Below are 26,316 nucleotides of genomic sequence, written 5' to 3'. Positions count from 1 at the left end.
TCCTCACAAGTCACACCTGAGTCACAGTGAAGTCCTGCACAGGTATGTCCGACCCGACCCGACCCGACCCACACGAGGAGCACATGAGTCCGAGCCTCAGTACTGCTCAGTACTTCAGTATCAAAGACACCAGTACAGTGAACTGTGAGTATTTACGTGTACATTCTGTGTACTGGAGCTCCACTGGCTTTTTATTTAATCAAATTCAAAATCTTCTGCTTTGGCCTCGCAGCAGAAACCTGCAAAGTAACTGAAGGTACAAATATTCACCTCCAGCATGCAAAGGAGTTTAAGTACAAAGTCGCAGGAAATCGGGATACTCTGTGAAGTACCTCAAAGTGTACTTCAGCCCGGTGAGTGTACTTCTTGTACAAAGACGTGGAATCGTTTTTCAGCTTCGCCTCCTCAGCCTCCCAAGACGATTCACGTCGTTTAGTGGAATCCTGGATGATTTTACGTTTCCACGTCACTGTCTTTGTGCTCCGTATTTCCTGCGGTCCCTGAAGGCAGCAGCAGTCCTGCTTTATGAGCGGAGACAAACAGCAGCTGGGACAGAGTGAGTCCGCAGCCTGATGGAGGTCAGAGAGAGCGACGGGACGGTGATGACGGACAACTGAAGCCGAGACTTTTGTCCCGCAGAGACGCAAAGTGTCCCCCCCGGACCGACGGCCCGCGAACTCTTCGAGTGGCCTTAAACGTAACTTTGAGTTGAGTTTGAGAGATGAACGACAACAATCCCGCCGAGTGTGCAGGAACAGGAAAAGCAGATCCTGACGGAGGGAGTCCTGCGAAGAGCCGAGAGGTGAGTGTGTTGGACAGGATGGACTCTTGTCCCTCAGCGTCTCCGCGCTGTCAGCATGCAGGCTGTCGTGACACTAAAGCTGACATGTGACTCCACTTTAACTGTCTCATATAAAGTGCAGGACTGAGTGAATGATTGACATCCGGCTGTCCACCGTCCACTCTAATGTCCCCTGACGGAGACGACAGCCTGCTTTGTGTTCTTAACTGATTACCACGAGCTGATGTCTTCAGGTGTCCTGCTGAGACAGTCCGGTTTACTGAGACAGTGAGACACAGCAGGGACCAAATCAAGACCCAAACCCTAACAGGAAACAAACAGACATGAAGAGACAAAACAGCAGAACACACACACACACACACACACACAACATGTGCCGAAACACACACACACACACACACTCCTGCAGATATTTGGCTAAAGTGTGTTTTGTTGCTGTGAAGTGAGACGCTGAGGGACAGACAGTTTGTCTCTGAAGGCTGAGGGCAGCAGCTCGTGTCTCGTTCACGTTTGGGGTGTCTGAGACGTCTTCCTGTGTTTCAGGATTTGGACCTGGCGTCCATCTACGTGTCGGACGCTCAGTACAACAGGAACATCTACTTTGACACGTCGCCTCATGCCGTCAGGTGAGACACAGCAGCACCTGTGACTTTGGTTTCTCGTGTTCGGACTCAAAGCGACAGCGAACGCATCAGTCTGCGTGTGTGTCGCCGTCTGATTTAACACACACACACACTCCGTCCTGCAGTCACTCACTGCGGGTTCGTCCGCCACTCAAAATAGTCCCTGACACGTCGCTGGTTCCTCCTGTTTGTCTGATAAAACCTGCAGTCAGCAGCCGATGAGGAAACGACTGAAGGACGGAGGTGTGTCCACTTTGTCCGTCCATACGTCCAGCTCGTTCCCGTGACGACGATGTCTCGGGAAAACCTTCAGGGAAGGTCTTCAGATTTTGAACTGACAGGCGACCTGATGAGAATTAAAGGTCACTTAGCTTCTCTCTCTTAGCTTTGTAGTCCACCACAGACTCGCCGGGTTGAGAGCTTCAGGTGATGAGGTCAGCACAGGTGATCTGAGTCTGGACACACATGGAGAGAAACTCTGAGAGACGCACTGAAATGTTGCTTTGAGTGTGAACATGAGACCTGCTGACGTTACAAAAACACAGAATAACCTGAGCTGTGTGTGTGTGTGTGTGTGTGTGTGTGTGTGTGTGTGTGTGTGTGTGTTCAGACTGTATCTGCGCTACAACCACTGGCTCCCTCAGGTCCTCCTCTACGTCTTCATCCTGGTCGATCTGTCTCTGGCCCTCTTCGAGGAGCCGGCAGTCGTCCCTCTGCCTACGTGGGTAAGATGGCCGATGTCCTGGTTTAAGAAGGAAAGACTCGACCTTAATTCTGCTGACAGGAGAGATTACGGCTAACGATGCTACGTGCTAACTGAAACGTGGCTGATAGATGGAGAGCAGTGATATCACGACACAAACGTACCTGTCTCCTTTTATCAGGTGATTTAACTTGAGAGCCAATCAGAAACAAGAATCTGATGTCTGAGATCCAACGCTTAGCTCAACCTTATTGGACAGGAAGGAGTGAAACCAGATTAAACTAGTTGAATCCAGTTGGATCCAGTAAAAACTAGTTGAAACGTATTAAATTCTGTTGGATCCAGACAGATCCAGTCAGATCCAGACAGATCCAGACAGATCCAGTCAGATCCAGTCGGATCCAGTCGGATCCAGTGCCTTCACAGTGTCGTGTTGTGTTTTCAGGCCACCATGCTGGTGGAGCTGCTCTGTCTGCTCGTCTTCGCCGTTCGACTCGTTCACTACGCCAAAGTGATCCCTCGAGACAAGTTCTGGAAGGATCCCAAAAACATCTGCATCATCGTCATCCTCACGGTAGGCGGGGCTTCCTGACATCATCAATCTGGTGGGAGGGGCTACTGAACTAACAAACGTGTCAATGAGCGGCTCATTACAGGTCTGAGTGCTGGTTCTGAGGCCTGGTGCACCTTTCCAACAGCGACCACTCGGAGGAAGCCATCGTAGAGTTTAGTAAGCTCACGTCTGTCAGAGACCCAGACAGAACCAGGTCCAGCTGGGTCCCGTTTTATCTGTTGATGCTCCGGCTCAGTCAGACTTTGTGCAGGTGAACCACTCAGAGCCTGCGTGGACCTGCAGAGACTCATGTTTGGGCTCAGGGACGAGGTTTAGTCCTGGTGACAGTTGGTGACTCGTGCAGGCTGGACCCAGGACACTTCCTGGTTGCTGAGTTCCTGTCTGTGAGCTGCAGAGTCAGACTTTCTGCCTGTTGTTGTGAAACAACCTTTAGCCGGAGATGTTGCCTCATCAGCAAAAGACTTCCTGGTGACCAGTGACCTCATCCTGCTGAGCTCTGACAAACGCTGACTGTAGTTTCTCTGGCTGTTCCTCCTCTGGTTTGTTTCGCCGTCAGGATTCTGGTTCAGGTGTCAGAGAAACGCGGCTGCAGTTTGTTTATTTGATGTGGTTTGGTTTTCAGAGGAGGCTCAGTGTTTGCTGCAGCCTGTAGGAGTGTGGACGCACTCGAACGTCTCAGCGTACGTTCAGCCTCACACGTTCCTCACGACAGACTCGAGGAGGACAACACGAGCTGTTGAGCTGTTGTTGGAACGTCTGATCGCTTCAGACTGTCCCACTGACTGGAGATCAGTGCTGATCCTCCTGGATCGGCCAGTGACCGTCCTCGAGACTCGGCTCGTTTACTGACCGACTCGGTGGTTTGAACCTTTGAAAGCCTGCAGGTGGTCGGGTCTTCATGTGAGGTGACATTAAAGCACTGAGACTGACCAAACAGAACGTCAAACAGAACGCAAGCAAACCTTTCAAACATGCCGTAGGTGATGGTTTCCATAAAGTTTTGTCCCACTGGGCTTCCGTAGATTCACGGTGTGTTCATGTGCAGCAGCAGTGACGGTTCCTCTGCATCTCCTCCAGCTCACTCTGGTCGATATGATCATCTACGGAGCGCTGAAGGCTTCAAACTGTTACGCTGTCCGCTGGTCCAGAGTCCTGCGCCCGCTGCTGCTGGTCAACGTCACAGAGGGACGGCAGGTAATGGCCGCGCGTCTCGCCTGTCCCACCTGTCTGAACCTGCCTCACCTGTCCTACCTGTCTGAACTTGTCCCACCTGTCTGAACCCATCCCACCTGTCTGAACTTGTCCCACCTGTCTGAACCTGCCTCACCTGTCCCACCTGTCTGAGCCTGTCCCACCTGTCTGAACCTGCCTCAGCTGTCCCACCTGTCTGAGCCTGTCCCACCTGTCTGAACCTGCCTCACCTGTCCCACCTGTCTGAGCCTGTCCCACCTGTTTGAACCTGTCTCATGTGTCTGAACCCATCTCACCTGTCTCACCTGATTGGTCCATGTTAATATCTGAGTTCTGATGAAGTTTAATGTGGACGTGTGAGGTCAACTGTGTGTGTGTGTGTGTGTGCGTGTGTGTGCGTGTGCGTGCTGTGTGTGTGTGTGTGTGTGTGCGTGTGTATGTGTGTGTGTGTTGCTATCCTGTCATCTCTGGATCACGTTCAGCTGTTTAAACTTCCTGCTGCTGTGTGTTACTGGCGCCTGAACGCATCATTAGCCGGTGTCTGTGTGGCGTCCTGTGGGAGGACGAGCAGCTTCATCAGCTCTCTGTTTGTTTGTGTTCAGCTCCGCAGAGCGTTCAGAAGCATCCGGAACGCTCTGCCTCAGATCTTCTACGTCTTCCTGCTCTTCATGTTCAGCCTCCTCATCTTCTCCCTCATGGCCCTCAAACTGCTGGGCAAACGGTGAGGCCACTTCCTGTACGAGCTTTGACCGCCGGTCAGGTAGCGACCATCAGTTTCCGCTTTCCATTTCAGTAAGAGCAGCTGTGATTGGACAGCCAGAGTGAAGAGAGAGCAGCTGATTGGCTGAGCAGAAGTGTCTCACAGAGCATCACGTAGTCTGATATGATGAGTTTGGTTTGAGGGGACGAGAAACCTTTGATTATTGACACCATTGATTACTGATTATTGTCCAGATTTATTGATCAGCATCACAGTCTCACGTCTCCACGGTGACGTCATCGAATGTCTTTTCTTCAGAAACTCAAAAGTGAACAAATGACTTCAACAGGTTAAACTGTTCATCAAGTCGTCGAGTCGTGAACTGTTTGATGTGTGTACACGTGTGTACATGTGTGTACATGTACACACACGTGTCTCATCAGCTGTGTATGAGAGCTGTGTGTGTGTGTGTGTGTGTGTCGTGTGCAGAGGCCTGAAGACGATCGATGGATCTCCGTACTTCACCGACTACCTGGATATCGTCTTCGACCTGTACGTCCTCGTCACCACGGCCAACAGCCCCGACGTCATGTGAGACTTTTATTAAACCACATTCAGCTGGTCTGAGGTCAGATTTGATGGCTGCGCTCAGGTGACCTCAGGTGACCTCAGAAGTGTGTTAAAATGTGTTTCTTTAAAAAACGAAGGAAGTTCATGAAGCTGCAGAAAATCTTATCTTTGTTATCTTTGTTTTGTGTCCGTCCAGTCGTGTCAGACGAGGAGGCGTCTGTCGCGGTTGGACGGCGAGGACGAAGCTTTACAGAAAAGAAGAAGGAAGTGACTCTTTCAGAAACTTTATCTGAGACCTGCACGTTTTGTCTTCTGCTTCTCGTTGGCAGGATGCCAGCGTACAACGCCAGCTTCGTCTTCGCCATCTTCTTCATCTTGTACATCCTCATCAACACGTACATCTTCATGTCCGTCTTCCTGGCCGTCGTCTACAACAACTACAAGAAGTACCTGAAGGTGCGGCGGCCTGATTTCAGCCTCTGAACTCTGGGAGCCCACAGGCTTTTTCCTCTTAAAGGAACAGTTCACCCGACAACGCGAACTCGGTCATTTATGACGCAAAGTCGCTCAAGTTTCTTAGACCACAAAACATTTCTGGAGCTTCACCCCAAAACTCGTGAAGAAGCTGGAGACAACAAACACGAAATGTCTCCACGCAGCTCGTCGAGTGTAATCCAGGTCTCCAGAGGCCTCGAGATCCCAAACGCTTTGGGGATTTCAGGGATTTGGGTTTGGGTGTGAGCAGATCCTGACTGAACTTTCACGTTTGGGTGAACTGTTCCTTTAAGGCTACAAACCGCCCATGATGCAACACTCCAACAGAATACTGACCTTCTGAACACGTGACTGAATGTCAGATCAGACTTTCTCAGGGTAACACGATGGGCGGCCTGCGGGACCGTTGACCCGCTTCGCCGGCGGCGTCATCCTGAGCTACGGTGGCTCGGAGGTGCAGAAACACATAAAAACTGTTGTTGTTTGTCACATTTCTGTTGAAGAGTTTCAGTCACTCGTCACGAATATGAAAACGTTTTGTTGGACTCAAACTTGTTTGCTCTCAGCTCAAAAGAAAGATTTGGATTTGATCATCTTGATCAGATGATCGATCACCAGCCCATCAGCTGATCAATAGACGTTCGCATGGACCCCCTGACTCTTCTGTCTGTCCGACAGGAGGAGGTACGGCAGCTGGTGAGGGCCAAACGCCACAAGATGGTGCGAGCGTTCGCCGTGCTGCAGGAGCGGAGGCAGGAGGGCGGGGACCCCGTGGTGAGCCAGGCTACCTGGAACCAACTGGTCCGACTGGTGCAGCCCGACATCAGCAACGCCCACAGAGAGCTGCTGTGGAGCGTCTCCGATGACACGAACCAGGGCTGCATCGGTGTGTCTCACACACACTCACACACACACACACACACAGACACACACTCACACACTCACACACTCACACACACACACACACACACACACAGACACACACTAACACACTCACACAGAGACACACACACACACACACACACAGAGACACACACTCACACACAGAGACACACACTCACACACTCACTCAAACACAGAGACACACACTAACACACACACACAGACACACACACAGAGACACACACACACTCACACACACACACACTCACACACATTCGGCTCTGATTGGCTGTTGGAGGTCACAGTTTTCTCTCGCTGATCTCACATCAGCTGCTTTTCCTCCTTTTAACGACCAGCAGGACCGTCAGCTGACTCTAAGTCTTGTTCCTGTACACGAGGGCCTCCTCGCTGTCTCTGAACGTTCAGATAGGGACACGGGGACACGGGGACAGGAGACACCACAGTCCAACAGGTCTTAGCTGGTTGTTGAAAGAGGCTCATCGGCTGCTTCGTTCTGCAGCTCTGCTGAGTCACCATCTGCAGACTCATCGTCCACAGGCAGGAAGTCAAACCCAACTGTGAGAAAAGTCACATCAAACCACGTGCTGTTCATCAGCACATTACAGGAGCCACATGGAAGAACTGGACACCTACTGAAGTCCAGACAGGCTGGAGGCAAGAGACGGCACAGTCCCTAACTCGGCAAACAAGTCCACGAGTCGGTGACGTCGTCCAGCTAGCTGAGCTGCTAATTAAAGTTCAGTCACGACACTGATGCCTCTGCTGCAGCCCGACGCGCTGCATCAGTAAGTCCGGTCGCCGTGGACCGAAAACACCTCACAAACCGCATTGTGGGACAAAATATGACGAAGACCTCAACTTTTCCAAGTGAGCAGGTGACCAACCATAAATCAGAACATGTTCAACTGGACCAGCTCAGATTACATTCCTCTGATTGGCTAACGGTCACCAGCTTCACGACAGGCTAACGTCGTAAGAACAGCACGAAGCGTTTGTGGTAGTGCTCATCGTTAGCGAGCTCCACTTCTCGCTTTGGGCCAAACTGTCCTCTTCACACGACTCGGCTAACAACAGGAACACTGATGGCTAACAGTCCGCTAGGCTAACATGCACTTCTGCTACCGTGTTGTTGGCTTTTGTGTTTGGTTTGACATCCAGGACACAGATGAACCTTTCCAAACAGCTGCCCTCTGGTGGTAACTTCAGAGAAGACGCAGCAAAGTGGTGATCACAGTCGTTTGAGAGCAGCTGTGATCACAGGCTTTGACGCTCTCTTAGTTCATGTTTGTTGTTTTATCTCTCGGTTGGTTGATCGGCAGGTAAGATGGCGTTCGTCCAGCTCGCCGACCTCCTGAACATCGAAGTCATCACACTCAAGTCGAGACCACACCCGCTCCACAGCGTCTGCCCCACCCTCTACCAGTCGGCCCCCAGCCGCCTGCTCTGCCGAATGGTCCAACACAGGTGAGACAGACGAGGGGTGGGGGCGGGGCTTCACTTTAGCTTTACCCTCAGGGCGTTCAGTGAACCTGCAGAAGCACATCAGATGAAGAGGATTACAGCTCTGTGGTGTGTGCTTGTTTTCAGGGCCTTCGTGATCGCGTACGACCTGATCATCCTGGTGAACGCAGTGTTCATCGGTCTGGACGAGGAGAATCCCATGATCGCCAACTCCGAGTGGGTTTTTCTGGCTCTCTACCTGCTGGAGATCCTGCTGAAGCTTTACGTGTTTGAGCCCAGAGCGTTTTTCTCCAAACACAGCTTCTGGAACTGGTGAGGACAAGCTTCACCGTCCACAGAGTCTGCTGTGAGCAGTAGGAATTATTTTCTTTCCGTATCACGCACTAAAGGAGATGTGCATCTACGCAAGGCTAAGCTAACTAAGCTAGCTAACGCTACAACTGAGCCAAGGAGGACACCGGTAGCGTGATGTGCCCTGTCAGGTGCACAAGGTGCACATTTCCTTGAGATGGAAAGAAAATAGTTCCTACACGAACCTGCTCACAACGAGGCAGAAAGACGTTGCTGTTGTTCAGATTTATTTGTTTAGCGCCGATACGTCCAAAACTCTCCAGATGGATGAGCAGCAGTGAGGAAACAGATGTAGTGAAATGTCCCTTTAAAGGCCGGACGTCAGTGTCAGAGTCGCTGATGGACTGTGAGCGATAGCCGCAGGTTCAGACCCAAATGGACTCACAGTCACATGATCTCAGGTCAACTTAAGAGTTTTGATTGTGGATGACATGAGCTTCAGTGTTTGTTTGAAAGTGTTTCTTTGTCCTCCGTCACGAGAGGAGCCTTTTGCTGACTCTCAGATCAATGAGTTGTGTCACGTCCGTTTCACACAGCTTGTCCACGTCCCAGATTCTGAGTACGAGGTATGTGACTCACGTTTCGCTTCCACCATCTGCTTCCATCTTCAGCCTGTCAGCGCTTTGACCAACCCGCCTTTGGGAAGTAACATCAGCTTCTGAACTATCGAGTTGTGCCAACAAGTCTGAAAGTAAAAACTACAAAAATGAAAGCAGAAACGAAGTAGAAGAAACGAGCAGGAAACGAGCAGGAAGGTCTGGGCTGCGGCTCCCTCGTCGCTTTGAGACGTCGGTCAGGATGTCACTTTTAGTTTTGTCTTTCAGACTCTGAGCCTCTTCTGCTGCAGCTGGTTTCTTTGTTTTCATTGGCAGTTTTGCTGTTTTGTTTTTTGACACGTGTGCGCCCCCTGCTGGTGAGCAGTGCTGCTGCAGCGACTTCAGTCAGAGGTTTTTGTGTTAGCATGTTTAATGCGCTGGACGCCGGACTGAAAGCTGCCCCCGTCACCAACAGAAGGTTTTGTAGCTTCCGCGTTGTCTTTCTCCCGCTCTGCTGGTCGACCATGGCGGCCCAAAGCTCTGGGAAAGTTTTGCAAATTAAAAAACTTTCACGATACAAAGAGCTTGCGGTGGGAGCAAGCTGAGCTTACTTGCAGTTGGAGGTGTTTTCTATAACGACGTGTCTTCTATAACGGAGCTCTGTGAGGGAAAAGCTTTTCGTGCTGCAGGGGAACATCTTGCTGCAATACTGCTAGTGTCCACTGGGGGGCAAACTGACAGCCAGCCTGAGGGGCCTCGCGGTCTCCAGCTTTATTAATGCGTTTATGGTGTGCTGTTCAACATGTTGGTGTTGTCAGACTGACATCATGTGACGGTTTCACCCTTAGCATCAGAAAGGTTTTAAGCTCAATTGAAAAGTTTGTTTTTGTTTTCAGGTTCGACACCATCATCGTCGTCTCCGCTCTCATCGCCACCATCATCAACTCCGCCACGAAGTCGTGTAAGTGCTGTTTGATTTCTGTTGAAACTCTTGACAGTAGAAGCTGCAGTCACAAAGAGCCAACAGTTAGCTGGTTAGCCGACAGACAGTAAGTTAGTCAAGAAGAGTTTCAGCATATCAGCAGTGACAGGAAGTTCGCCAACACAGCAGACGGTCGTGTTCGCAGTACGACGGCGGGAAAAGCTCACCTGAAAAGGTGTGACTTCATGTTGGACTTTGGCTCGATAAGCGTACCTGCATTTCTTATAATCCACGCGGGAGTCAAACCTTTGTGTCCTCAGGCTCGACGGAAATGTGGTGCACGTTATTTCACTGTTTGCTAATATTTTGTAGACTGAACAATAACCAACAGATGACCTGAAAACTTTGTCGGTTGTAGCTGGTGATTTCCGTCTCGTCATCAGTACGAGTGATGCGTTCAGAGGCTTCGGGGTTCTTTGAAAGACATAAATTTGAGTTGACAAACTGCTCAGTTTCAGTCTGGATGTTGTGGGTCTCTGGTGGTTTTCTGCCTGTGGGTCTGATCCCTCAGGGTGAATGTGGTGCACCTCAAAGCCCTGAACTGGGTCCTGTGCAGGTGGCCCAGTCTGGTGCTTCCTGTTGAACTCAAACAGCCTTCAGCTTTTTTTATCGGTTCAGTTAATCACGACTTGTTTGTTGCTCTGTGCTTCATAATGCAAAGTGTGTGCATGTGTGTGATTATGTTTTAATACTTTTGCGTGTGTGTGTGTGTGTGTGTGTGTGTGGTCGTTGCTGTCCTGTTGTAGCGGGTGGTTACACCAGCCGGCAGATCCTGGACATCGTCTTCATCCTGCGAGTCCTCAGACTGATCCGGGTGGTGGACAGCATTAAAAGGTCTAATTATTTACACTGTCAAATCATACTTGTCTCTGATTGGCTGGCAGGTGTCTTCCTCACACGAGGCCGTAAACCACTGCTCAAAGCACCTGCAGCACGTTCACCTGTGCGTTACTGTACATCGACTGGACACCTGGGACCAGCTGAACGGTCTGTTTGTCCACAGGGTTGTGCTAACGTCTCTGCTAACGATGAGGACTGTTTTCTGTTAGGTTTCGTACGATCATCAACACCCTGATCAGGATTGGACCAGCGATCCTCACGTTTGGACAGCTCATCGTTGTAAGTTGCTGAGTTGCGGATGAGCTGTTGAAATGTTGTCACACGTCCAACAGGCAGGTCAGGAGGCTACGGCCATGCTAACGACATGCTTATTATGACAGTGCTAACATTGTTTACCACGCTCACCATCTTACCTTAGCATGTTAGCATGCTAACATTAGCTAATCAGCAGTAAACTCAAAGTGCAGCTGAGGCTGATGAAATCAGCTCTGCAGGTGTTGAAATATTGACCTGATGGTGGCGCTAGATGGGAAGTCAGAGGATCACCAGACTTCATCCTGAATGGAACACAAACGTTTGAACCACATGTCATTACAATCCATCAGTGTGGCTAATGACCTGAGTTAGCCTGCTGGTAGTGAAGTTGGCTCCTCCTCCTCCGCAGGTGGTTTACTACATCTTTGCCATGGTGGGGATGGAGCTGTTCAAAGGGAAGGTGAAGTTCTACGAGGAGGACTCCACTGACCCGGAGAAGAAGTACTGTGGAAACCCTCTGCTGAAGGGAACGGACTTCGCGCAGCTCAACTACTGCAAGAACAACTTCAACAACGTGGTGTCGTCCTTCGTCCTGCTGGTGGAGCTCACCGTGGTCAACCAGTGGCACGATATCCTTTAGGCGAACGCCTCGCACACGGGGGCAGCAACCAAAACCTGGTCCTGCCACGTTCAGTGGGGCTAATCTCGTGTAGCCTCGCCTCACACTCGACCTCATGCAGTTCAGTCAAAGTCTGATCAGTTTCAGTTTCAGTTTAAGAATGATGTGTTGGAGCTGCTTGTTGTGTTGTGGCTTCTCTTTAAAAAGAGGTTAATTCACCTTCCAGCTGTGAGTAAGTGAAGTAATAAGACCACAGTTACAAGGAAAAGTCCTGCTTTCTAAAGTATTAGCATCAGAATGTCCTTGAAAGTATCAAAAGTAAAAGTACTCATCGTGCAGATTTTTGAATCGTAAATGATTTTTTAATTATCGGCACATTAATGAGTTCTTGACTTTACTGTGGCAGCTGGTAAAGCTGGAGCTCGTCTTAGTCGCTGCTGGAGTCGAAGGTGCAGCACCTGAACGTTACCTGAGTGTTTCTTTGTTCATTCTGAACTTCCTGTCAGTCGAGTCTTCGCTCACATCAGTTCAGGTTTGTTTCTTAATGTGACTCCACTGCTGAGCAGCGGCTTCGCCACCGTCACCCACGTGTCAGCCAGGATCTTCTTCGTGCTCTTCCACATCATGGTCGTCATCGTCATCATCAAGTAAGAGCGACGGCGTCCTCAGGCGCGGTGTGTCGGTCCGTCACGTTGTCGTCGTGCCTCTCTGCTGCGTTCAGCTGATGACGCATCGCTTCCTGTTGTTTTTCAGTATCTTCGTGGCGTTCGTCCTCGAGGCGTTCTTCGTGGAGTACTCTGTGGATAAGAGCGACCTGCAGACGTCTCTGGAGAGGAAGATCGAGGAGCTGGAGCTGGCTGTGGCCCAGTACGTTTCCGTGACAACCACAAGTATTTTTAACTGAAAGACAGTGAACTCACCTTCACAGCACTTTTTAAAACCATCCAGGCATGCTGCTTTCTGATTGGTCCACGGCCTGAACATCTTTATTGTTCATCAAACTCTGGTCAAACAAGTAGACTTGCTTGATAATTGTCCATGTTGTTTTGTCGCCCAGGGAAAAGTTGGAGGACAACTTGGTGAACGCCATGGAAACCATGGACAGTGACCAGGGAACCAGCCAATCAGCAAACAATAAACCTGCCCTGATGTTTAAAATCGCTTCAAAAAGTAAGAAACACTCAGAGTGTGAGTGGAGAAAAGACAAGATGATCTTAAAAGATAAGACAACAGGAAGGAGTCTGTAATAAGCAGATGCTCTTATTTTGAAAGGGCAGATTGTTTGAGTTGGTGATCGTCTGCAGGATTGGCCTCAGAAGCTGTGAGAGCACTTTGCTTTCACTCATCCCGTTTCTGATTTTAAAGACTCTGACTGCAGCTGATCTTTGTTGGACTGGTGTGAAACTCGGAGTGAAACTCGGTGTGAAACCCGGAGTGAAACCCGGAGTGAAACTCGGTGTGAAACTCGGAGTGAAACCCGGAGTGAAACTCGGTGTGAAACTCGGTGTGAAACTCGGTGTGAAACCCGGAGTGAAACCCGGAGTGAAACTCGGTGTGAACACAACAGATGAAAGCTGACAGGATGTTGAACAACAAGTTTATCGGCACCTGTTGCTGTTCCCAGATCAGTCTGCAGCTCGTGTTGGAGCCACCGCCCTGTGGTGAGCATGAGGCGCTGCAGGACGTTCGTTTAGAACAGTCTGAGTAGGCGTCCGTTACCTGAAACCCTGCAGCCAATCAGGATCCAGTACTGACCCAGTCTCTGAGGATGGAACAGCATCGTGTTCAGCTTTCAAACCGCAATCAAACCGTTTTGTCAGATCACTTCTATCAATGCAGGCTTTTGTCACGTGTGGCGCCCCCTGTAGGCCCACGTCCTGTTTGACAGTTCAGAGCACCTGATATTTAACAAAGTAAATAGCTGACAGCCGGTGAGTCGGTCGCAGTATTGATTATCAGTATTGGTGATCTGTCTGACGGCGTGTGTTTCCTGTCAGGGTATCGGACGGTGGACGCTCTGCTGCAGCGGATGTTCGAGGCCGACCTCGACCCCGAAGACTTCGCCGAGAACGACGATCCTGAAGCTCAGACCAACGGGAGCTTTGCCAACCCGACGTTCAGCTCTGTGTAGTCGTTCATGTACAAAACATTTGTGAAGGGAACAAAATGAGTGTGTGCTTCAGCCTCCAGTGATCTGCTCTTCCATTTCTGTCCTGTAGAAACACACAGGAAGTCTGTGCTTTCACATAAAGAATATTTACACCAACTGTTCGTCTGTGGGAGGATCTTATGTTTAAACCAAGTGTGTTTGTGTGGACCAGAAGCTTCAGTGCAAAGCAGCACAAACATTAAAAAACCTTTCTGTGCTGTAAGAGTCCGACTTCACAGGGACGCTTTGATTGGCTGCTCAGAGGTCATGTGACTGCGTGTCCCCCTGCTGGACGCCACATGTCTCTGCAGGCTGTCCTGTAGTCCTGCAGTGTTTTCCCTCTGCCTGCACTGGTTCTGTAGTAAGAATACTGTTATCCCACTGATACTTCTACTACATGCAGCTGAGAGTACGTGTGCAGCCGCTCCGACTCAGCAGGGGGCGCTGTGGTGCTGTGACATGGAGACACCGAGTTAGTGTGTGTGAGAGATGATGTTGAAGACATGGAGCAGAGGAGGATGCAGCGGCTCGGCTCTGGACAGAAAACAACATTCAGGTAGGAAAACAAACAAACAAACAGGCCGACAGACGCGAAGCAGCCGATCGAAGCGAACATCGAACAGGAAACGCAAGCGGCGCCGTGCTGGACGGTCGGAGGGTGTGTGTGTGTGTGTGTGTGTGTGTGTGATGCTGGGTGCTGATGCTGATGATCAGTAGACTTTGGTCAGGAAACACACTCCATCAGATTTGTTGGTCTGAGGCGCTCAGGCAGCAGCAGAACAACAGTCGAAACCCTCCGACGGTAAATGAAGGGAGTGATGAGGCGTTCAGGTGCTGGTTAGAGGGTGGGACTGAACAGCGCCGCCTGCCTCACTCAGCTGTTACTGTCTGATTATAAATAAAGGAGCGTCACAGCGTCCGGTCGGTATTTTCAAAATAAGATTCAGAGATGAGTCTTTATTGGCATTGCACGGTCGTACGGTGTACATTAGCACAAAGAAACTGGGGCACAGTTCTCCCCTCGGTGCAAAAGTATCGGATAAATAATAAATAGCTAAGCAAGGCGTGCACTTATCGAAAAGGTGAGACACTATATATATATATAAAAATATTACACATGTTAGGGTTGCACAGTTGTGTAGAAAAAATGATTGTACACGTTTATTGCATCTGTCTTGCCTGTGGCTGGAACGACACATGATCAGATGGGTTCATTTAACAGGACTACGGCCCTGCTGTAACACCTGTCCCTCAGCCTGTTAGTCAAACAATAAGCAGCAATAAAGCTTTTACACGACAGGAAGTGAGAGAATCAAAGAGTTTGGAGCAAAGCAACGTGTTGTTTTTGATAAACCTTTTATTAAAATCAAATCATAATCTCAACTAAAGCTCTTAAACACAATAAAATGTTCACTGCTCACCTCTGAGATGTAGTGGAGTAGAAATATCTAAGTGGTGTAAATGGAAATACTGAAGTGCCTACAGATTGTGACCAACATTTCTGTTCAGTGAAACTTTCATCAGCAGCAGTTTCAGTCGTTTAGTGCGTTTCTATTGGCTGACAGACCACACCTGCTGGACAAAGGTGAGCTCTGACCGATCAGGCTGCCGCGAAACCGGAAGTGACCGTTTGTTGAACAGGATCTTACGGTGGCTTTATAGTCACTCTCGACCTGTTGAACAGTGAGACTATTGAGTTGTAACGCAGCACTTTTTATTAGTTTATTGAGGATTTTCTGCGTGACAACAAAACCGTTTCCTCATCAGAGCAGGAAGTGACACAAAGTTAAACCTGAACTGAAGTGAAACAGCAGGAAAATCAAAGAGTGAGCAGCGAAGGAGAAAATATAATCATTTAAAGATAAAACGTGAATGAGCTGATTCTGTGAATATTCACCTGAGTATGCATCGCGGGTTGTGTTGAATTACAGCAGTGACGTTGTCACTAGTTTTGCTCTTACATAACTGATCAGGCTGTGACGTTTGAAGTGGAACAAAAGGAACAAAACTTCCAGTTTGTTTATGGAGCTGACGACGCGCTCATGAGAGGGAGTTTTATTTTGAAAAGCACTGACCGGATGTTGTGGTTGTGTGACGCGATTGACGCTGTAGGATGCGGAGCTGCAGTGCGGACAAACAGGCTGGAGCTGGAGAGCCCGACACCCGCTGACCCGCTGAGCGCCTCTGACAGCCGGCCCGGGTCCGCTTCAGACGGGTCTCTTGGTCTGGTTTTGTCCCAGGTTTGTCTGCCGGATCCGGTCCAGCAGGAGGAGGATCAGTCCGCCTCCTCCCATTCTCCTCCTCCTCCTCCTCCTCCTCAGCTGCGGCAGCGGAGAGCCGGAGGAGGACCCGGACCCGGACAGCAGCGGGTTTTTACGGCGCACTCCTGGACTCTGAAGGGAAATAAAATCTGTGTTTGTGTCTTTGTGGACTGGTTCAGCCCCGCAGCGGGTCTGGACGGCCGGTCTGAGGAGAGAACGGGTCTGGTTTGACACCGGGGACTGTTAGAGGAGAAATACATGGTGGTTTAGTCCTCCGGGAATCTGAGGCCCAAACCCCGGCCCCCTTTTAGAGGAACGGTGGGTTTTCTGGACCAGGACGTTTTGTGCCGAAATAAAATCCCAGATGAAGATTCCCAAAAGGCGGAAAAGGAGCGGACGGTGCGCCAGGTAGGCCCGATCCGGCCAGATCTGGCCCGGACTACAGAGACCAGTGGGTGTGTGCGTGTGTCCCGCATTGATGCGTGAACGGAAGTGAATTTTAGCCTGAGGTGTTTGTTGATGATCTCTTAGACCAGGACCGAGCCGGCTCGTGTCACTGTGAGGATTTTCATTCATAACTCGGGGCAGTCCGGGCCAGATTTATTGATCAGCAGGATGTGATGGTGCGCATGCGCACTGGGGACCCATGACTGTGCACTGCAGAGAAGAGATTCAATATGGGTGATGCAGAGAGGAGAGGGACGGGGCGGGCGGGGGTTAGACCCGGACCAGGGCGGAAGTGTGTCAAAGATCCACCCGCGTTACTACAGTAAAGGTTCAGTCCGTAGATTTAAAGTCCATCCAGAAACCCAATCGATTGATTCCTGATACACGAATGATTTTGATCTGCTGGTCTGGAATGAACTGCTGAAACTCGACGATGATGTGTGAACAGATAAACTTATTTAAAATATGTTCAGATGTCGTTCAGACGGTTGAACGATTCAGGGTTTCATTTGTTTTTGGCACATTAATTCATCTGGTGTCAGTCAGTTTGTGTTGATGAAGTTAAATAAACGACGCATCACACTGAAGCTAATCATAATCACATAAAATAAAGTAATAATCAAGTGTTTTTTTCCCTAACATGTCAGTGATGTGTGTTTGGTCTGGGGGAGCCGCCGCAGAACCGCGATCCCGTCTGGACTCTGGTCCTTCTGTGGTTTTCCCTGTGATGTCACGTTCACCAAAACGCTTTGCGCTGAGTTTAGTGTGAGCTGAGACGACAAGAAGAAGCACACGTGAACCAGAAAACCGCTTGACAAGACAAAACCCAAACCCAGTTCACCCAAAACCACACGTGTTCCCACACCTTCACATCTCCAGAACCGTGGAGGAGGATGAGCACACGTAGGTCGTGGTTTTGGGTGAACTGTCCCTTTAACAAGGCGAGAACAGGAACACGAGGGTGGTGTCGGAGGACAGGTGTTGAGGACTGGCTTCCGTCTCTGGGGAACAGGACTGCACCCCGTGTGTTTCAGGTCTTCGCTGAGCCACAGCAGCCCAGCGAGCTGACGGCGTTTTGGTGAATGTGAAACGGTTGTGTTCAGGTTCGATGGGGATTTCTGAGCTCTGTTGTGCTTGGACCCGGTGCGTGAAGGCCTGGCCCTTGGACGGTTGGTCGTCTCCCTCGTATGCTGGTTAACTGTGCCCTCTGTTCTGGCTTGTAGGCTAACGCAGGAACAGGAAGGGTTTTGTCCCGCTCAGGATTTGTTGTAAGCCGTCAGGTTTTCCGGGAGCTCAGAACTATGGTGAGCTCTGACTGACTTCATCAGATAAAAACTGGAATGATGCAAAAACCAAATCCCGGCTTCTGGCAGAGCACCCCCACCCCTCCCCCAGTAACAGATCAGCAGGCTTGTTTGTGAAGAAGAGGAGAGGAAGAAGTGCAGGCTGAGGTTTGAAGGTGGAGAAACTGTCTGACAGGATGTCTCACTCTGATCTGCTGCCGAGACGCTGCTGGACCACAGAGTCTCCCTGCTACGCTTCACTCCACAGTGCAGTACCAGTATGCACGCTATCTGTGTTAGTATACAGCATTGAAGAGCACAGTGGAGTACAGTACTGCAGTATCAGATGTTAGTATTATGGTACTACGCTGACATCAGCGATAAAAAGTCTTAAGAGTCTTAAGCAACGAAGTGTGACAGCAAACGTTACACAGCCTGGTTAACGTGTGTGTGTGTCTGCTCAGCATCACTCAGTCTGTGTGTTAATGTCACAGTTCAGTCACTGCAGGTGTGTGTGTGTGTGTGTGTGTGTGTGTTAATGTCCCAGTCAAACCACATTAATAACATTAACAACACGCAGTAATAAAACCTTAACCAGGAAGTGGGAGCAGAGGAGAAAAGATCCTCGATGTGAGCAGATGAGCGCATCAGTCAGAGGGAAGGCCCCACAAACACAGTATTCTGCTGTAGAGTACAAGGTACTGCGCCGCACAGTATATCACACAATGCAGTGTAGCACAAGTACACGTGATGGTAAAACACTACGGTACATTACACAATACTGTACTGTATTGTACCTTCAGAGGTAGTAGGATATATGACCTTAAACCAAGCAGTATTATGCAGTACTAATAAATGATGATAATACTCTGAAACACTGTATTGTATTACACATGGTTGTACTACTGCGTTACAAGTACTATACAGTACTATCAGTTATGATATGTAATACAACACTGCAGCATACTTTACTTTGGCTGTAATACACTGATGTGTGTAGTGAAATACTGCAGTGTGCAGGTGTTTTACTGCGCTCCACACTTCAGTGCACTGCGTGATGATGCTGTAATAACTGTAACATACTGCGAACATACTGCAGTACTGTACTCTGATACACACAGCTGATTCTGATCCGTGCAGCACCTGCTGCGTCACCAGCCGCTCTGATTGGTCGGTTGCTCCGTCCTGCTGTGTGTCCAGGTGGGCTCTGTGGTCCCGCCCCCCTGCAGGGATTGGCTCAGCAGCGTGTTGAGGCCTGCAGCAGGTTTCACTGCATCTCCAGTGTTACAGTGACTCCCAGCTGCTGGTCCCTGCTCAGCTGATGATGGTGGAGGTGGTGGTGCAGGTGGTGCTGTGTAGCAGAGCTGTATCACTGCAGGTGCAGAGAAGCCTCCTCCCCCCTCCTTCCCAGTCCGTCCAGTCCCCTGTCAGAGCTGGTCTGACTGGGTCCTGCGGTCGGCCTGAGCTCTGCATGCCCTGATGGCGGCCCCTGGCATTGCATGCACAACAGCATGGTTTGGGGACTGACATGCATCACTGTGAACTTTCTGCCACGAATCCACTGGAAACCGACGACCGCACACGGCAGGCGCGTCGTGTCCGAGTCAGAGCCAGAGTTCAGGTCAGGAAGAGGAACATTAAAGTGACAGGCGGTTCCAACGGGGCCAGCGTTCAGGACCGCGTTCATGCTTGTTCAGGTCCTGAGGGTATGACTGTGGAACAGTTAAAGGTGCGGTGAGCAAACCTGTTGGGCTTTTCCCCCCCTGAGCTCATCTTCTCAGGTGCAGCCAAGTCACAGTCTGGTCCCTTTCTGACCTTGGACCTGATGCTGCCAGAACCTTCTAACCATGTATACCTGCCAAGCAGAACTCAGGGGGAAAAACTCCAGCCTGTACAAGTTTCACCTGAATAGCTGGATAGCTCACAGCTAACAACAACAACCTATTGTTTGTCACTCCAAATTACAACTGGCGCCACCATCAGGCGGATGAAGAGGTAGCAGCAGTGAGCCTTTTACCTTCAGCAGCAGGACCAGGTCTCTGTGGAAGAACGTTTGGACTGCAGCTGATGCGATACCAAAACAGGGCAACACTCAGAAGTCAGAGATGCAGAGTAAAACCTTTCTGAGCCTCAGCAGCCCTTATCAGTAGCAGCCATTGTGCCAGCAGACGCTTAGCTTAGCATAAACGCTGCAGACAGTCAGCCGAGGCCTCCTGCCAGCAGCCTCAAAGCATTTGGGTTAGCAAGTAGCATCTTGTTCATCTTGTTCTTCATCCGTTTTAAAAAACAGATGCATGAAAACAACATACTGTGGTTTTACTGGAGGTTTTGTGATGGACTACTTCCTGTCTGGGAGCAATGACTTCCTGCAGTCTGTTCTAGTCGCTCCTGCACATGGCGGCCTGTTAAAGTACAATCCGTCTTTTCTACTCTTATTGTTACCTTTGGACAGAGCCAGGCTAGCAGTTTCCCCCTGTTTCCAGTCTTTATGCTAAGCTAAGCTAACCAGCTGCTGTACCGTGGTGTAGTGAAGCCGCAGGTTCCCATCATGTCAAACTGCTCCTTTAAAGGAACAGTTCACCCAGAAATCAAAGACTCAGTCATTATCTCCTCACCCGCAGTCTGACAGAAAGTCTGCCGACGTTTCTGGAGCTTCACAGCACAACAGAATCCAAGTCTCCAAGAGATCCCAAACTGATCCGAGAGGTTGTTACTCACTCCTTTTCTAAGCTGAATCGGGCAACGCGTCAGCACACGCCCTGAGCTCGAGTGCGCCTAACGCCGCGAGACGACATGTGACCTGAGCTTCAGGGTGGCAGATGACCACTGAGGTCTGCGGGGTCGCTGATCTCATCGAGCTGCACATGTGCGCGGCGTTCCCCGACGTTGCGCTGGGACGAGGCTGAGGAGATGAGGACTGAGTTCGGATGGGAGCTCGTCGGCGTGCCGGTGGTTGTTAGTTCAGTCGGTCGAGTCGCTGCGGTCAGGGTGAGGGCAGAGCGTCCGGCTGCTTCCTCTGCACACATGATATTTGCTCCAGTTTCTGCAAATACCATCACACCCCCACTCCCGACCCCCGACCCCCCACCGGCCTGTAGCCTGATCCAGCTGAAGAATGGCTTCTAATGGCAGCCAGCCTGTCTAATGCCTGTCTGACTGTCCCGGCACCGGGCTGTGGTCAGCACCAGGATGAGGTCTGACGGTACTGACTGTCCCCCGGTCTCCCCCCACAGATAAATGGCTCTTTTAAGCAGGGAGCTGCTCGTGTTCTGTCCGGCTGGCAGCTGTGCCTAGTCCCCAGCCTCCAGGACAACGCCAACATGAACGGGACGTCCGAGCAGGCCGACATCCTGCCGCCGAACTGCATGGTCAAGGACCGATGGAAAGTGGTGAGTCAGCAACCCCCCCTTCTTTCCCCCCCTTTTCCTCCCCCCTTTTCCTCCTCCAGCTCAGCCTGCAGCTTCTGCTGGGAGGCTTTTAAAGCTTTGAACTTTTTAATTATTGATGTGTTTTAGCTGCATTTCAACATTTGTGTTGTTTCATTTGATATGAATTCCACTGTTGGTTTTATCATATTTTGAAGAATTAAAGTTAAAGTGGTACTGACAGCCTATCAAAGGACAGCACATCATACGTTACAGGGAGAAGAGGAAAACCCTTCACATGTTCCTCCTTCATGCTTATGAATTATTATCATTACTGACACAACCAGGAAATACATCACAAAACTGTTTCCTGTGCTTACACGGTCCACATGGACCAGTCACTCTGCTGACGGTGCGTTCGAGGACACTGCTGCACGTACTGAATTCACACAGTGTGTTTTCAGAAGACGAACACCTGAATACAAACTGAAACTGTGTGCACGTGACAGGACTGTGTGTAATAATGTGTGTGTGTGTGTGTGTTACATGTAATGAATCCTGCTGTGCTCCTTTGAGCTTCCTGAAATAAGAAGTTACATAATGCAGCTCCTGTCTGAGCCAATCACATCGCAGCTTTTAGCCTGCAGGCTGTTTGCAGTTCAGTGATCACTTTACTGTCTCTACTGAACTGCTGCACAGACACACACACTCACACACTCACACTCACACACACGCTCTCACACACACTGACACACACACAGCTACATGGTTAGCGAGTTAGCTTGCTAACTAAGCTATGCTAAAAAGCAGGTGAAGTTTTGTACTGAGAGATGAGGTTGGATGTTGTGGTGCTCGTGTGACTGGTGTACATCAGAATGAAGACTAACACTGATCCAGAGTCTGTCCTGCCTCCTGTGTCCCAGCTGAAGAAGATCGGTGGGGGCGGGTTCGGGGAGATCTACGAGGCCTTGGACCTGCTGACGCGGGAGAACGTGGCGCTGAAGGTGGAGTCGGCCCAGCAGCCCAAACAGGTGCTGAAGATGGAGGTGGCGGTGCTGAAGAAGCTGCAGGGTGAGACACCTTCAACACACTGTCCCACATGTGGACCCGGCTCGGGTTCAGGTGCTGGCTTGGTTTGCAGTCCTTTGTTCAGACTGCAGGAAGACACACTGGGCTGAGACATCCGGTTCACATGACGTTTATTCATTCAGGTTTATCAAAACTTCCTCTTTGATCTGAAGCTCAGTTTTCTGATAAATAATAACTCCAGATTAGTCCCGCCCTCTCGGGTTAAACTCTGCTCAATCGACCAATCAGTAAGCGGCTCCATCAGCGCAGGTTCGAGGCTCCCGGAGTGTCAACCAATCAGAGCGAGGATGAGATATCAGATGATGGAGAAGTTCCAGCGGTTCATTCACATCACTCGTCCTTCAGGTTACCTGCAGAGTAAATTCATGTGTTCTCGTCATCAGCAGAAGAAGAAATGATCCAGGTTTAAAGGAACAGTTCACCCCAAATGTTTTCCAGAGTGTCACATGTTGAATCTTTTTCTTTTCCAGGTAAAAACCACGTCTGTAAGTTTATTGGCTGTGGGAGAAACGACAAATTCAACTACGTGGTGATGCAGCTGCAGGTGAGTCAGAGTGTGGACTTGTCTTCGTCCTCGTCTCCAAACTGTCCTCCGCCGGTGTCTGTGTCCAGTCCCGGTCCTCCGTCGTCCACAGTGACTCCGCCCGTGATCGCCGTCCAGGCACGATCCAGTCAGCTGCAGCTAGCTGCACGGCTAACTGAGCTAACACTAGCTGTAGCTACAGCCAGACAGTCAGTCCGGTCTGCCTGGCTGATGGGAGTCGTAGCTGAATGTTGAATACATGTAGATTCTGATCACAGGAAGTGGATGGCAAAGCTCAGCATGAACGCGAGCTGCAGAGGACTTTACAAACGTCCACTGTGGATGTTAAAAAGTACCCAGAGTGCATCCAGGCAGGCTGAGAGGCCATCGGTGGCTTTCTGCCACTCAGAAGAAACCACAAGTTTTTTACCGAATTCGGTTCACTTCAAGGAGTAAAACCCTGTAGACTTTAGGTTGTTGACGATTGAGCTGTGGGTGACGTTTCAAAGCGTGTAAAAGGTTGTCCCGTCCACATCAGTCACAGTGTTGTGAGGGTTTTGAAGGGAGGCGTTCACTTCCCCTACAGTCTCCCTTCACGTCGGCGCTTTGTGCTGCTGCAGGGTCGTAACCTGGCCGACCTGCGGAGGAGTCAGCCCAGAGGAACCTTCACCATGAGCACCACCCTGCGGCTCGGGAAGCAGATCCTGGAGTCCATCGAGGCCATCCACTCAGTGGGCTTCCTGCACCGCGACATCAAACCGGTACGAGGACAGTGTCTTCTTCTTTGGTCCTGTTCCTGAGAAGAGAGAATTTATTTCTGTCCATGTGTCTCGAAATGTATTGGGACTGTAGACGGACTCGTTGGTATTTAAAGGCATCAGCATGCATTTATAAAACAAACCAAAAGAAAACAACAAAGATTTTTCACGATGAAATGTTGAACGAAAACTTTCTTTCTTTATCGAGTCACGTGACAGAAAGATTCCCCACGAAGCGTCTTTCACTCTGCACCAAAAAGCTTTGGTGTAAAAGTGGTGCTAGTGGAAATCTGAAGGCTGATTTGGTGTTCTGATCTCGTAAGCTAACTGCTAGCCTGCTGGTTAGCATCACGTGACTTTAACGGTCATGTGACCCGAGTCGGTGAGTTTGTTCTGCAGTCTTAAGGCTGGTGATTACGCAGCCACATTTCACCACATTCCTGAGTTCTGGATCAGGACTTGATCAACGTAACAGTAAGAGGTCGGACTTTAGCTGAGCTGTCGTTTCTGTCCTGTTCTGTTCCTGCAGTCAAACTTCGCCATGGGCCGACTTCCCTCCACCTACAGGAAGTGCTACATGCTAGACTTTGGTCTGGCACGGCAGTACACCAACACCACCGGAGAGGTCCGCCCGGTAAGAAACTTTATCGACAGCGTTCACGCTGACGGTGAGGCACACAAAGCAAACAGAGCGAACATGCTGAGTGAGCTGTATGGAAGACCAGTCCTGCCAATAATACAAATGAAAATGCAGAAATAATAACAACAAAAATTGCTGTGATCTTCTCAGAACAGGGCGAGTTTAAAGGACAGGACAAGTTTAAATCTGGAGAACCATCATTTTTATCAGTTGTCATAATAATGATTTTGGGTCTGATAATTGTGACTTCAGCTTCACAAAAATCACAAAATCACAGTCATGAAGTCCAAGACCTTTTTATCTGCTGGAATTAAACATCAAAAGACATCAGATAAAAAAATTAGGAAATACATGAATTCATTAATTATTTTTCATGAACATCATGAGTTGGCTGTACTTTAAAATAAGTCTTTGTAAAAGGCCATCTTATATTTGTTTTTATTTATTGGTCTAATTTAAAGGATAGCCAATCAGTTTTAAATTTTGACTTTCAAATTAAACGTAACTTCAGCGGACACGTCAACATGTTTGGTTTAGTTTACATATTTTTGTCATTTTATCGCTTCATTGTCTTTCTTTTGTTTTTGCAGGAGTGTTTTTGTGTACACACACACACACACACACACACGGTTATCCTCTGCTGTTCGCTCTAAGCTGGTCCGTAACGATCTAAAGATGGAGGCAGCGTGGCAGACAGGCGGGTGTGTTTGCTGCATTGCACCACAGTCGGTCACCACATCACCGACTGTAGGCTGCCGGACCGTCCTGAGCCGCCTCACTGACGGAGTCCATTTATACACGCTGTTGAGTGAAGGGCTTTTATTGTGAAAGTGCCAGATGCCTGCAGATGATTTTGTTGGTCAGTGATCAGGTCTGCCAGCTGCTCTCGCTTTCACTTCTTCTCCCATTCATCTCTGAAGTCTCTCCAGCAAACTCAACTCTGAGCTATTTTTAGACCAGCGAGTACGTGAGCTGCATTTACTGCCAGTTCCTCCTCCTCCTCCTCCTCCTGCTCCTCCACCTCCTCCTCCTCCTCCACCTCCTCCTCCTCCTCCTCCTCCTGCTCCTCCACCTCCTCCTCCTCCTCCTCCTCCTCCTCCTCCTGCTCCTCCACCTCCTCCTCCTCCTCCTCTTCCTCTTCCTCTTCCTCCTCCTCCTCCTCCTCCTCTTCATCTTCCTCCTCTTCCTCCTCCTCCTCCTGCTCCTCCTTTGCTCCTCCTGCAGCAGTGAGATGAATATTTGATGCTCCTGCGTGCGTCAGCCTCTCTCTCTTGTTCTTTCTCTCTCTCTCTCCCTCTCGCTCGCTCTCTCGCTGAGTCAGCCTTTGTCCAATCAGCTGAGAGGATCCCCTCCCTCCCTCCCCCACCCTTCATCACTCTGCCTGTCTTCTTCCTCTCCTCCATCATCTCAGCTGTTCTTTCTGGCTGAATCCAAATGTCCACCGTATGGACTTACGGACTGAGACCTCACGGATCAGTCGTACGTACTGTGACGCGTTCACGTCCAGTTGGAAAACGTGTGATTCTGCTTGTTGTTCTGCTTATTCTGGGCCTACAAGATTCAAGTAGCGTTTTAGTAAAGAACGGATTCACACTTTGGTGAGAAGTTCGTTTTGATTTTTGTACTCAGCGGTTGGAAAATCTAAAACATTACATGCACGCTGCAGTGAATTGTGGGTAATCAGTGAAGTTGCTTTGTGTACTGGACACTGAGCACTCTCAGACTCTCAGACATTTGGATTCAGGCTCAAACAGGAAGTCCCCCCAGCTGACATCAGGGTACAGCAGAGTCTGATTCAGACCACATGACCAGGTTCTTCAGCAGCAGGCCCAGCGTGAGTCTGACTTCCTGTCTGTGATTCAAAGCTTCAGGCTCATTGGTTCCTCCTGAGCACATAAATCCTTAAAGTGATTCTGGATATAAGAGCAGTGTGAATCATCAGTAGAATCTGCAGCTCCATGGTGCAGCACACCAGCAAGCTCACTTGCTAACTTCACTTGTTAACTTCACTCGCTAACTTCACTTGTTAACTTCACCCGCTAACTTCACTCGTTACCTTGCTAACTTCACTTGCTAACTTCACATGCTAACTTCACTCGCTAACTTCACTCGTTAACTTGCTAACTTTACTTGCTAACTTCACTCGCTAACTTCTCTTGCTAACTTCACTTGCTAACTTTACTTGATAACTTCACA

The 26,316-nt window shown here is 49.7% G+C and overlaps 3 protein-coding genes across 10 annotated transcripts in view; all 3 read left to right on the top strand.

The window, feature by feature from the left end:
- Nucleotides 1-26,316, top strand: part of LOC124052702 (NACHT, LRR and PYD domains-containing protein 12-like) — a 231,900-nt gene that overhangs the window by 13,369 nt on the left and 192,215 nt on the right. The window lies entirely within an intron of this gene.
- On the top strand, nucleotides 484-13,876 carry tpcn3 (two pore segment channel 3). Of its 4 annotated transcripts, XM_046377037.1 has the most exons (20): nucleotides 487-802; nucleotides 1,346-1,428; nucleotides 2,036-2,150; nucleotides 2,574-2,702; nucleotides 3,780-3,896; nucleotides 4,496-4,614; nucleotides 5,083-5,184; nucleotides 5,493-5,619; nucleotides 6,337-6,544; nucleotides 7,881-8,025; nucleotides 8,149-8,334; nucleotides 8,910-8,939; nucleotides 9,806-9,870; nucleotides 10,638-10,725; nucleotides 10,941-11,010; nucleotides 11,396-11,615; nucleotides 12,162-12,252; nucleotides 12,359-12,472; nucleotides 12,663-12,775; nucleotides 13,603-13,876. In XM_046377037.1, exons 1-20 carry the CDS (start codon nucleotides 722-724, stop codon nucleotides 13,734-13,736), a joined length of 2,337 nt encoding a protein of 778 aa, XP_046232993.1. In that variant the 5' UTR covers nucleotides 487-721; the 3' UTR covers nucleotides 13,737-13,876. The 4 variants fall into 4 exon arrangements, with proteins under 4 accessions (XP_046233020.1, XP_046232993.1, XP_046233001.1 ...); XM_046377045.1 differs by lacking the exon at nucleotides 8,910-8,939 and having other exon boundaries at nucleotides 489-802; XM_046377055.1 differs by lacking the exons at nucleotides 487-802; nucleotides 2,036-2,150; nucleotides 2,574-2,702 and having other exon boundaries at nucleotides 1,372-1,428.
- Nucleotides 14,017-26,316, top strand: part of ttbk1a (tau tubulin kinase 1a) — a 35,575-nt gene continuing 23,275 nt past the window's right edge. For 2 of the 5 annotated variants that reach the window (XM_046376910.1, XM_046376919.1), the window contains exon 1: nucleotides 25,250-25,954. Coding sequence is in view for 3 of the 5 variants with exons in the window: in XM_046376882.1 (XP_046232838.1) it covers nucleotides 18,384-18,443; nucleotides 20,979-21,134; nucleotides 22,034-22,181; nucleotides 22,670-22,743; nucleotides 23,343-23,483; nucleotides 24,010-24,114 (684 nt within the window). In the remaining 2 variants the exon portion in view is untranslated. Of the gene's footprint in view, nucleotides 16,424-16,743; nucleotides 18,444-20,978; nucleotides 21,135-22,033; nucleotides 22,182-22,669; nucleotides 22,744-23,342; nucleotides 23,484-24,009; nucleotides 24,115-25,249; nucleotides 25,955-26,316 lie in introns of those variants that run through there. The other 3 variants (XM_046376901.1, XM_046376892.1, XM_046376882.1) reach the window with 3 other exon arrangements.

The sequence above is a fragment of the Scatophagus argus genome, chromosome 2 (assembly GCF_020382885.2).
Source record: "Scatophagus argus isolate fScaArg1 chromosome 2, fScaArg1.pri, whole genome shotgun sequence".
Lineage (NCBI taxonomy): Eukaryota > Metazoa > Chordata > Actinopteri > Scatophagidae > Scatophagus > Scatophagus argus.
Note: the sequence above shows the minus strand (reverse complement) of the source record. Positions and strands in the feature narration are given on the sequence as shown.

Bases quoted from the DNA above. Each gene is read 5' to 3' on its own strand.
- tpcn3 (XM_046377037.1), top strand. From the start codon at position 722: ATGAACGACAACAATCCCGCCGAGTGTGCAGGAACAGGAAAAGCAGAT. The intron at 8,335-8,909 runs GTGAGGACAAGC...CGTTTCACACAG, and splicing joins AAACACAGCTTCTGGAACTG to CTTGTCCACGTCCCAGATTC. The intron at 12,473-12,662 runs GTACGTTTCCGT...TTTGTCGCCCAG, and splicing joins CTGGAGCTGGCTGTGGCCCA to GGAAAAGTTGGAGGACAACT.